At 40.5% G+C, this 12584-nt stretch overlaps 1 protein-coding gene across 1 annotated transcript; it reads right to left on the reverse strand.

Annotated features, from left to right (window-relative positions):
- Positions 1-110: 110 nt before the first annotated feature.
- Positions 111-12563, reverse strand: POMP (proteasome maturation protein). The gene is made up of 6 exons (XM_081549342.1): positions 12490-12563; positions 9040-9137; positions 7260-7320; positions 6448-6549; positions 4871-4964; positions 111-2012 (listed from the first exon to the last, which is right to left on the reverse strand). The coding sequence occupies exons 1-6, from the start codon at positions 12490-12492 to the stop codon at positions 1945-1947; spliced, it is 426 nt and encodes a 141-aa protein (XP_081405468.1). The 5' UTR covers positions 12493-12563; the 3' UTR covers positions 111-1944.
- Between the last annotated feature and the right edge of the window lie 21 nt (positions 12564-12584).

Consider the following 12584-nt stretch of genomic DNA (forward strand, 5'->3'; position numbering starts at 1 on the left):
GCCAAACAGTGCTCAACTGTTTGCCAACCCACCCAACACTTTGAGACAGTAAATCCCACAACTTCCTTTATTCACATATATTTTAAAAAACATAACACAGAACTACATTCTAGTTTCATTAAGTGTATCTTTTATTGTGAATTTTATCATCTTAGTGTTAATAAAATTAATCAGGCAGCAACCTGTGAAGTAACTCTATTATCAGACTACTCCAATACTAAACTGATTCCTTAAGAAAAATCACAGCATCTGAAAATAACAAGCCTAACTGAAGAGCCTGACACCTAAGCAAAGTTAACTCAGAGGAACCTGCAGTTTACTTTTATGAAGGAACCCAAATTATCCCAACTCCAGGTAAAAACTGTGGACTGCAGAGACTAAGAAATAGTAGCAATTATTTCAGCACTGGGGTACACCAGAAGAATTAACTAGTGCTGACAAATGTCACTAATATAAGGCAAAAACAAGCAAAGAAAGAAAAACAAGCATTTAAATCAGAGAGCTTTTCAAAAGTTAGCAGACGTCCCGGGATCCACCCCAGACTCGTCCTACTGGGACTGAGATTCAGACTGATATCAACATTTTCCCCTTAAGCACACACCCAGGGATGAGGATCATTGGCATAAACACCAAGAAGGTTAAAGAGGAAAGGGGTGGGGGGCAGGGGGGAGGAAGCAAAAAGACCATCAGAAAATAGGCACTAATCATGTCCATTTCTGTGTTCAAAGCACCAGCTTCACCATTCAGACTGTGTTCATTAATTTCATAGTACCCTCTACTGGTCAGGAAAGGTATCTAAGATTCTTCAACTAAGGTACAAAAATCTCCAACTTTTGTTAACAATTAGCTGAAAGAGAACACATTTAGAAACAAGTGAACCTTCATTATTTCTGTATTTTCTCATCATTTAAGTGTAAAGAGGGGTGGCAAACACTGTGCTGGCAAAACAGTTTTACACTTGATCTCGACGGTCAGGAGTAGTTTTTACTCTACAATATTCAGTAGTATCCCTGGCCTCCAAGCACCAGATGACAGCTGGAAACAAATGGTAACAACCCACACCTTCCATTGATGTTGTTCAATGACCCGCTCCCACCTCCCAGAGTGGAGGGGAACACTCCTTCAGTCATAAATCAGTGACTCACACAATAAAAATGTTCCTGAGAAACAGACAATCTTTAATTTCTGTAAACTAGGTTCATAAAAAATACCTTATTAAGAACAAACCACCATAGGGAAGATTTATTTTTAAACAAACAATTATGGAATTTGTTCATGGATAGCATGTATATGTACATGAATGTTCTATTTTTTTAAATTTAAGCATCTTGTGATACATAAATCTATGCAGTACTATAGTTTAAAACTGACATCTCCTGGTTGTTTACGTTTTCAGTTTAAAGATAAGACCAAAATCAAAAACCTGAAAGAGTCAAAGAATATAGCTATAATTCTAAAGTAGCATCCACAAAGCAAGTGTTATTTTTATGAGTATTGATGGAGTATATTGAAACAAGGTAAAATCTAATAGTCTTGTTCTGTCCTTACTTTAAAATTTTGCCACTGAAATCAATTATAGATGTTTATTCTGAAAGATGCTACTATAAAGGTTGCAAGCTCAAAACTACTCAAAATTAAATTTATGGAATAACTACAAAATAGGCTGATTTGGAACCTGTGCATAGCTTTATAATATTAATTACTAACATTTTTGTAAAGACCTAGAAAGCTGTTGTTTTCATATAAATATGTTTTAAAACCAACTCCCTTGAGTGCTTTCAATTATCACATAAAGCAATGACTGAAATAATTTCAAATGATCACAGATATTTAGGCAACAATTCTCATGTGTTAGTACTTTTAATGTTGTACACATCAAATTATAAGAAAAAGACAACTATAAACAAGACACAGCCCCTCTACTTCCATGAACAGCACACGGCATTACAGTAAGCCAAGTTTATATTCAACCATCAAATGCGGTTCTCCCATTAATTCACTTTGTGATGGGTCTGAAAAGAAACAAAAATAAATGTGTTAAAGGTTCCCAAAAAAAGATAAATTCTCTGATTATACTCACATGAAAATTTAAACTAGGCAAAACAAATATAAAGTGACAGAAAATATACCGCTGGCTGCCTGGGGCCAAAGGTGGGGGAGCTGACTGCAAAAGGACCAAGGAAACTTTTGGGGGATGATGAAAACATTTTATATCTTGATTGACGAGACAGTTTCACAGCTGCACACGTTTACTAAAATTCACAGACTGGACACTGAAAAATGGATGCCTTCCATTGTATATCGACTATACCTCAATTCAGTTGATTTTAAAAGAAAATATAAATTGAAAAAGTTCTCATGTTTCAAAGTTCTTAAATTTTCCAGTGGCTTCCGAGTTGAGTCTAGGAACAATCAATCGCTAAGAGATTAAGCAATCCTTAATGTATTTACAATTTCATCTCTATCATTCTGTGCTCTGTTGCAAACACATATATACACAAACCAGAATCCTAGAGTAAAAAAACCTGAGGAATCTTCTCTCTTGTCTATATTGATGAGTCAGACAAGTCTCATTTTAACTGTGACAATGCACCTATGAATTTTAAAAACGAATACCAACAGTAAGCTTCCTACAAACAAATAAAGCGTTTTCTTTTTTGCCCTCTACTCCTCCACACAGAACAAGAAACAGAATAGATACCCAATGAATTAAACTGTAAAATCAGTTTGTTAGAATAAATAATCATTAACATAATGATTATCAAGAATAACAAATCGATTTGGGTATTTCCTCACTGGACCTCCCGAGACTGGAGATGACTGTGTCATTATCAGTTCAGGAATCCTGACTCTGGCCACTTGTCACACAACACAGTAGCCTCAGCAGCAGCTGATACTGTTATAATTATTAATAAATGGTTACATATACAAGAGGTTGCTACAATTATTAACAGAGTAGACGACTATGTCTACAACGGGCATCCAAAACCCAAAAGTATGTTTACACAGGAGTACAAGGAACAAAGGTGTCTGGTGCAGCAGTGCTTCATGTTAATGACAGAGAAAAGTATGCATCCCTCAACACAGGTACTGAGGCAGCATACCTCCTATAACATACACACAATACGAAACCAACTGTGTTAAAAGATAAATACTAAGCAATACCAAACATCTTCTGATTTTATATCAAAAGTCTGGAAGGACATCCACTAACTAAAAGCAGCAGCCAAATAGGAGAGGAAGGAGGGAGAGGGGTTGGGGGTAATTAATCATGGAGGACGTGCTCGGCTGTAATGGTCTCAATTTTTAAACAAAGAATATCCTCATATATATAATGCCAACTTTCCTCGAAACTCTGCCTGTCTAAGCCTTTTGAATTTAATAAAACACTTGCCCCAGAAGACAGCACACCCTGTGCTGGTGAGCAAGGCCCCAGCCCGTGGAGGGTCCTCCCAGGCAGGAACAGACACCTTGGTCAGTGTCAGTTTCCTCATCTTCAAGTGACAGGAAGGGAGTAAATGAAAGGCCACATTCAGAATTAGGAAAAAGTCTCACATTCTCTTCCCTTCCTTGTAATATAGCGTGCAGATTTTTGTTGGCCAAGCACTTCCCTGATGAGCAAGCAAGCAAAACCCTCATCACCTCCAACACTTTTAAAAAATGTACGGATTTTCATCCCAGTTTAATAGTTTTCATATTGCACTTTAGATTAACACAGTACTCCCTCACTGTAGACTTTAAAATTCCTTCCTTATCAAAGGTGATGAGGAGAACGTGGTGAGCCAGAGCTTTCCTCACTCAGCACGGACCAGGCACCTCAGGAGGCCCTGGGGACACAAGACAAAGTCCCCAGCTCTCCTGGGGCCTGCATTTAAGTTGGGAAAACAAATAAGAAACAAGAAAACACCAGAAGAATGATAGGCAAAGAATTAAAGTGAGGTGACAGGGTGACTGGGAGCACGTTAGACCGGGCAGTCAAGGAAGGCCTCCGTGAAGGGGTTGCATTTAAACTGGGACTTGAGAAGTGAGGGGAAAGTCTTCTAAGCAGAAGGAACAGCTAAGGCAAGGCCTAGCTGTTCACCTTACTCGTTTTAAATGAGGTCTAAATGTAAAAGCTTAGGAATCCAAGGTTTCCTGCACTCAAAAAGTACCCTCACAGAAGAGGCTCATGAGACTTCTGCTGTGTCCACAGCACTTCCTTACCAAACATCAGCAGCCAAGCAAATCTAGTATAATTTAATTCTGCTTCGTTTTTCTGTTTCTCCTGAACTGCTGGGGCACAATAAGCACAGGCAATACTGGACAGAACTTTCCTCAGAACCAGAAAAAAACAGGATGCTACATGTTCTTAATTAAAACTCATTGACCTCACACATATTACAATCATCCAGAGAAACTTGTTAAAATTTTTTTCTTCTTTAGTATTTGCCATCTACAGAAACACATCTAGGAGGACAAGGAGGGTAAGGAGGGTATTTTTGAAGAAAACTTTTTTTTTTCCCTAGATATTTTTAAAGCTAGTCATATCCCACAAATGTTCTGAATACTGCAACAACAATCTTTGTTTAAGCTGCCCCAAGAATATCATACTGGATTCACACATCAGAATTTATTCTCAGGACATGAAATCAATGACTGTCAATGGTTGACTGAAATGACTATAATCTCAGAACTCCATAGACATCTTTCACTTTTAAAACCAGTTAAAGAACAGTTATTACCATTAAATTTTATCTTATTTCAGTGAATAAACACAAGTGTATTTAATCAACTATAAGCTACATGATGACAAAGACACTGCAGGTTTCATTTGCTGCTGCTGCCTTGACCATTACTGGGGCTCCAGAAAAAGGTGTGGAATGACACTTACCATTAAGAATATCTTCAAATCCAATAGTCTCATCGTTACCCCTCAAAATATCCAGTGAAAGGTTTGAGCTTGGAAGAAATGGAAGACGCTGAACCTTCAGGAAGAGTATAAAAGAGCAAACTTAGAAATAGTAGAGAGGAAAAAACACACATGATCAAATTTCAGTGCCTTCATTATTTGCAAAATTCACAAACTAAATGACAAGTCCATATTTTAGACCCAAATTTTTAATTCTTCATAACCTTATTCAAAATATAGACACTGAAATTGAAAGCTTTTATTAATATTAATAATCCCATCAGGTCTGCACATTATTTCGGGGCTTTGTGTCTGTCCAGGAAAACCAAAGCATACCATGTGATGAAATACAAAATTCTCGAGTGTAACATCATGCTTTGTTTATAAAAAACATGGGTCAATCAAATTCCTGAAGAAATGCACTGAGAGCATTACTTCACTTAGTGAACTGATTATTCATTGTGTATGTTGTTCTGTAATGCTCATAGCACAAATACAAGTCATGACCCTCTAAAACAGTAGTGATAACTAGAGATGAAGATCAAAGTCATCTGTGGGCTTTTAAAAACTGCAATGCCATTCTGAACTAGTACTATCTACATTTTCCAATTATTAAATACATATACTGCAGACTGGGCTTCCCTTGTGGCTCAGCTGGTAAAGAATCCGCCTGCAACGCGGGAGACCTGGGTTCGATCCCTGGGTTGGGAACATCCCCTGGAGAAAGCAAAGGCTACACACTCCAATATCCTGGCCTGGAGAATTCCATGGTCTGTATAATCCATGGGGTCACAAAGAGTCGGACACAACTGGGTGACTTTCACTTATACTGCAGACCAGTACCTAAGTACAGTGCGGAAAGCATGGGCTATAGAGTCAGAGGTTCAAACCCTGGGTTCAAACTCTGCTTTCAGTACTCACCAATCCTACGGCCTTGCCTAGTTACCTGACCTGTCTCACCCTGGTTCAATACCTGTGACATAGGACAGGAGCACCTTTCCCTCCCACCTGCAGCACAGTGTGCTATAAAGGATGGCAGTCACTGGCACATACTCAACAAACTTAAAAGCAGTCAAACCAAATTTTCCATTTTTCTGTTCTTTGTTAGCTACCCAGCAGTCACTGGAATCAATGCAGTGTGATATGACAGAATCCAGAGCATAGATGAGAGACAGTTCTTAAACACCTGGAAGGACATTTTCTTCCTGAGCAACATGTGTACTCAGCGATATACAACCTGCCCACTAGACACCTCCACTTGGATATTCCTAGAGGCACCTCAAATTCAAAGTAACTCCCCAAAAGGAGAGAAATATAAAAGTGGATGGATGCCTGTAAATGTTCAGACACTGAGACTCTAAATGAAGGGGTTTCCCATTTCAAAGCCACTTTTCTCTATGAAGTAGGAATGGAGGTCATATCCTAACAGGGGGAAACTAGGAGAGGTTGCAAGGAAGAAGAGAAGGTGAGGTTTGTACAGCTTTTACCAGATAGACGACTCCTCCCAATCAATTCAGCGCACAGGTGGGATGCATGCAAACTGACACCCGGAAACCCACCTGCTGCACTGCCTTGAATTCCATCTGCAGTTTTAGTGGAGCAAAAAGACCCTGGATGTTTCTCAGTGTGGAGAAGTTCATCTTATCTTGGTTGAGCTGGTACTACAAAGACAACACATAATTTTAAATGTGACATTCTGCTTTCAAAACAGTGAGCACTGACATCCATGTGACACACACATACACAGAACCCTTTAGGTGGTCTTCAGAACATCTGTACATGTCCTACCCCCTTTGGGAGTGACCTTTCTCCACTTATTTATCTGACTAATACAGGTCTAAACCTGTTCAAGTGTCTCCTCTTCTAGAAAACCTTCCATAGGTTGGCTGCTCCATCCATGGTCCTTTACAACGCTTCATGTAGTCCCAATCCACTGCTTATCTTCCCATTAAATTTTCAGCCCCTAAAGGATGGGGATGGTGTCATACTCATCTGTGTACATCCTGTGCCTAGCGGTAACTTGGAGATGAAGGACTTGAAAAAGATCCAAGGCTAGAGGGATGGGCTTGGAGATCAACAGCAAAAATGGCAGGGGAAAAATATAAAAGGAAAAAAAAGATCACCAAGTGAGGAAATATTATGAGAGGAATGGAGAGGTGGACCCATCTCTGGAAGTGTCCATAAAAAAGACAAAGAAAAAGGTGTAGAAAGGGAGCTTTAGTGAACCAAAGCCTATTCTATAAGGATATTGAAAACAAGGTTCCATGTTCTTCACAGTCAAATGCTCAACACCAGAATTGTCTTAATCATGTATTACTAACAGCATTTTTCTACTAGAGGGTAAAAATAAAAACACAGGTAACATACTTACATTTTTTTCTGATAATTCAAGAGGATGACTGGGCAGAAGTTCATTTTTCACACAAGAGAAACTGAAAATAAACATTTAAGAGGGAGGTTACAGATCACTCAATACCTAGAGCTCAAAATTATCTATCAGTGCTGTCATACAATGAAATGGCACAGGGAGTTTAAGGGGGATGAACAAACTATTCTTATGCTGACTGTGGTGGTGATTGTGGGAATTAATACATATATAATTCACAGAACTACACTAAGAGGGAAAAAAGTCAAGTATTCTATATATTGTTCTAAATATATCTACTATAGATCCTGGAGATCAAGAGTTCAATAAATTGGGGAGAACCCTCCAAAAAATGGTGCTAAGTAATGCTCTATATCTGGAAGAAACTTAATAGTGTGTGTATTACTATTACTCTGATGATGTGATTCTTTTATTACATAAAATATCTATATTTCTCCTGTTCATATCTAATGCATATTCAATAGTTAATATATTTTTGATAAACACACATTGAAAAACATGTTTGAGATTTACCAACTACCTACTATATGCGAAGTACTATATTAGGTGATATACAGCTAGAACCAGGCCACGGGTCTCTATCACTCTCTCTATATAAACATCACCATCTTATTCTCCAAACCAGGATTTAAGAGCTGAAAGAAACCTTAGAAATCCTGCAACATCAGTATTTATTGAATACTGCCTTTGTACAAAGCATTATCCTTTAGTGGAATTTGAAAATGGTCCTGCTTATGGTAATATTACAATCTGAGAAGAAAAAGGAGAATTTCGTGTATGTGTAGCGGGGGTAGGGGGAACGGGCCAAAACCTAAAACCAAATCATCAGGACTCGGTTACTGGCTAGCTTATGAATTTGATTATACTATAAATCAAGTTATATCTCCAATTCTGAAGGCAATATATTGCATGTTTCACTACAAAATGGAAAGACAACAATGAGGCATTATGTCTGCTTCCAGAAACCAATATTAAAATGACATTCTATGACTAAATACCTTCTAAGTAAATATAAAATTCAAAACACAGTATGTGCACAGTGGGGAGGATATTTGACTAAACAGAAAAAACCATCTGCCAAGAAAAAGGACCAGTACTAGAAAATGAGACCTAAACATATAAAAACATAAAGGAAATCAAGGGAAGGGGTATAACTGTGCTATAACTAGAAATGAAAAACAAGAGCCGCTAATACTTACTCTAATGTCACATATTGGTCTAATGTCACATATTGGTCTAAGTATTTTCCAGGGATTAGCTCATTTATTCTTCAAAATAAGACAGATGCTATTACTAGCCTTATTTCACAGGTGAGGACACTGAGACACAGAACAATTAAGTAATCTCCCCACAGGCACACATCTAGTAAATAGCAGAGTCATGACCAAAACCCAGAGCCCATGCTCTTTACTGCTATGTTCTAGTATCTCCCGAGAACAAGTGAACTACTCCCAATTTATCTTAGTTAATAAGATGAAAAACAAAGGGCTCTCCAAGTTATCAGGAGCAAAAAGAAGAATCCCACCAAATCGTGCTGCCAGGTAATCTCTCTCAGGAGGACACACTTTCTTGGGAACCTGCTACTCTGGTAAGATGCTTCTTCCACTGTAGAAACATCCAAGCTTCCTCTTCTCCCTCCCTATAAAGTGTACTACTTGCTATCTTATAAACTAAATACATATTTATGGCTTGTCAAAAAATTTAAAGAATATTGTGAAAAATAACTCACATTTTATTATAACCAAGTCACAACTTCCCTACATACCCTTTACGAAGAAGATCATGACTTTCAAAAGGTCCACTTGCTGACAGCTCAGTAACTGGAATACTGTCCTTTAGCTGAGATCCAAGTCCTCTGGCATTCTACAACACAAATAAAAAACACTATTATATACAAAAAAAAATGTTAACAACTCACACTGAACCTCTATGTAACAATACTGCTTAAGCATCAGAGAAAAGATAAGGTCTCTGCTCTCTAAGAGACTACAGTCTAGGCCATTACTATGAGCCTCAGCATCATGTAGAGGGATGCACAAAGTACAGTGAATAATATGGAATTTGCGGGAGGAAGGATTCCTGATAGCTGAGTGCTCTCAGACTGAAAGGCATTCCAGGAAAAAAAGAACATGGGTAAAGGTATAAAAATATAAATGAACAAGCCACAAGTAGTTTGAGATGATTGGCTAACTATATGTCTGAGTAGGGCAGGAAGAAAGGCTGGCAAAAAGAAAAAATGAAAAGGCTTAAATATGCAAAGAAATTCAGATTTTGTTTTGAAATTGAGTACCTGATCATGATCAGATTTACTTTCACTGGGAAGATCCTTCCCTTACATTGGAATTATGAGCAAAGAATGAAAAAAGTTGAGGACAGAATCCTGGGGAATACCATTCCTTAAGGACAAAGAACAAGGAAAATGGAATTAAGAATGGACAGAAGAGCTAGAAGAGAGTGGTCACAGAAGCTAAGGAAAAAAGGCAATCTCAGAAAGTGTTTGGTTCCCTTAAGAGGATGCAACCTGTGAAAAATAAACACACTTAATCAGGCTGGCCTAAACAAAAAGAAACAAAAAGCTAAGATTCACTTAGCTTTTTGGTATATTTGGTACTTGCGTATTGTCACCCTACTCATTTACACTGTAATTTAATCACCAAGTATTTATACCTACTATGTGGCAGGTACTCAGTCTACTACATGCTGAAGATACATATCTGGCGTCTAGGGCTTAGTCTAATGAAGAGAGAATAAACATGCATAATAAAATGTAACAAACGTTACAACAGGTAAAACACAAGATGCTGAGTTTAAACCATCTGTTGCTAAATACAACATCCTTGCAATCCTGAAGAAAAATGTCAAAAAGCTACAAGCAGTTTGGTATTCAGTCTATATACTCTTCTAGGAGAAACTACTCTGGGAAATTAGCTTTTTAAATTGCTGCTTTACTTCAATTCGTGCATTTCACTAGGGTCAGGTACTGTAGTCTGTCCAGGGTTTCTCCAATCTACTACCCGAGTCCAGGCTCTCACACCTGGATAACTTTAAAAGCACTCTACTAGGTCTTGCTGCCTGTAGACTCTTCCATATTCCAGTTCTACACAGCAAAGTCTGCTTGACATGCAATCTCCTCCAACAAAGCTGGGAGAAAACCAAAAAACAAACAAAAAAATCTTTCACTAGTTGGTCAATACCTTGTCTGAAAAACAATGTCCAAGGCCCGAAGCCTGGAACTCAAGAACCTGCACAACAGGTTTCAACTCCCACGAACAGAAGTCACAGTTAATTAGGAAAAGAAGCTGGAATCTAGTGTCTGTCACTAACCTAACAGGTGCCTGTGATGAAGGCATGAAGGCACAGAACCTCTCCGGTCCTGCCTACTCATCCTTCCAGGTATCTGAACTCCTTACAGGACTAGAGTTGTATGACTGTACCTTCCCAAACGTTATTTCCTACATGCACTGTTCTCCTCCTCCCAGACTGCTTTATTGTAGAGTGACACAAGAAAAGTCTCTTCTAGGCACAAAGAAAAGAGGGATTGTGATCTCTGGGTTCTATCACTTTGCCAATTCCCTTCTGTAAAATATCAGTATCAGTACACGATGTTTCTAAGAAAGTAGCAGAGGGGAGCAAATCTATGAAAAGTTAACACTAGTTATTTGAGAGTGTCTTTTTAAATTTTATTTAGCTGTGCCAGCTCTTAGTTGCAGCTTATGGGATCTTTAGTTGCACCATGTAAACTCTTAGTTGCAGCATATGGGATCTAGTTCCCACATGGGTAACACCAAGAGTCTTAGCCACTGGACCACCATGGAAGTCCCTCTGAGTGTTTCACTTCAGTTCAGTCGTGTCCGACTCTTTGCGACCCCATGAGCTGCAACACGCCAGGCCTCCCTGTCCAACACCAACTCCAGAAGCCCACCCAAACTCATGTCCATTGAGTCGGTGATGCCATCCAACCATCTCATCCTCTGTCGTCCCCTTCTCCTCCTGCTCTCAATCGTTCCCAGCACCAGGGTCTTGTCAAATGAGTCAGCTCTTCGCATGAGGTGGCCAAAGTACTGGAGTTTCAGCTTCAACATCAGTCCTTCCAATGAACACTCAGGACTGATCTCCTTTAGGATGGACTGGTTGGATCTCCTTGCAGTCCAAGGGACTCTCAAGAGTCTTCTCCAACACCACAGTTCCAAAGCATCAATTCTTCGGCACTCAGCTTTCTTTATAGTCCAACTCTCACATCCAAACATCTTTCCTATGCTCAGCAGTATTCACTAACAGAAGTAAGTGTTAGTCGCTCAATCGTGCCCAACTCTTTGCGACCACATGGACAGGCTTCTGTGTCCATGAGATTTTCCAGGCAAGGATACTGGAGTGGGTTGCCATTCCCTTCTTCAGGGGATCTTCCCGACCCAGGGATCAAACCCGGGTCTCCTGCACTGCAGGCAGATTCTTTACCGACTGACCTACAAGAGAAGCCCATTCACCAACAGAAGCTTTCTAGATTTGGACTGGTATTAAGAGTTACACGCAATGACGATTCAGGAAATCTCTCCCAAATATCAAACTTTTAAAGTTAAGAGAAGGAAAAAAAGAGAAGGGGCAGGGGAGGAGGAGGACTCCACTAACAACGCTAACACATGGGGAGTAACAAGTATATAATTTTACCCCCTCCAACGCCTGGCATGCTACAAGCTCCCTAAAACGTTGGTAAGGTAAAAGCAGAGTGATGGGAAGGCGACCCACAGTTGTGGGTTTGTTATCCAGGCGGTTCCGAGGGTCGGGGGGCGGGTGAGATGTTTGGGGGACGCGACTCCCAAGGGTTCGCCCCTCGGAGGAGGGCTAATGGGCGGTGCCCCTACCCCAAGACCGCCTCAACTTTCAGGTTTGCCCTTGCCAGCTGGGCGCCGACTCCAGGAAGGGACCGAGGTCGGGGTCGGCTAGGGGACCTGGGGGTGGGAAGAGAGAAAAGAAGGTGAGAAAGGAGGAAGCCAAGGCGCGGCTCCCGGCACCAGCGCCGGAGACCGGCCCAGACGCCACGAGTAGCCCTGAACCCCGTGACTCGACAGATCATGGCGGGAGAGGCCGGCCTCCTCCTCCTCCCGCCGCCGCCGCCGAGGGGACCGGCAGGGAGGCAGCGGGCTGCTCTTGCGGCCACCAACCCGAGCCCGCAGGCTACTCGGGTCGCCCGGGGTGGCGGGGGGGGGGTCTCACTCACCATCTTGGACTCGCTCGGCGTACAGACGCTCTCCCCTTCACAGTCAGCCGGCCCCGCCGCTCACTTCCGTTTCCGGGCTTGCCCCCCCAACATCC

Source organism: Giraffa tippelskirchi, chromosome 12 (genome assembly GCF_054371585.1).
Source record: "Giraffa tippelskirchi isolate mGirTip1 chromosome 12, T2T-mGirTip1v1.2.pri, whole genome shotgun sequence".
In the NCBI taxonomy this organism is placed as follows: domain Eukaryota; kingdom Metazoa; phylum Chordata; class Mammalia; order Artiodactyla; family Giraffidae; genus Giraffa; species Giraffa tippelskirchi.

Excerpts from the sequence above, each read along its gene's own strand:
- POMP (XM_081549342.1), bottom strand. Across the intron at positions 7,321-9,039 it reads CATGATCTTCTTCGTAAAGG|TTTCTCTTGTGTGAAAAATG; the intron begins GTATGTAGGGAA and ends GTTTATTTTCAG. Across the intron at positions 6,550-7,259 it reads TTGAATTATCAGAAAAAAAT|TACCAGCTCAACCAAGATAA; the intron begins GTAAGTATGTTA and ends TTGTCTTTGTAG.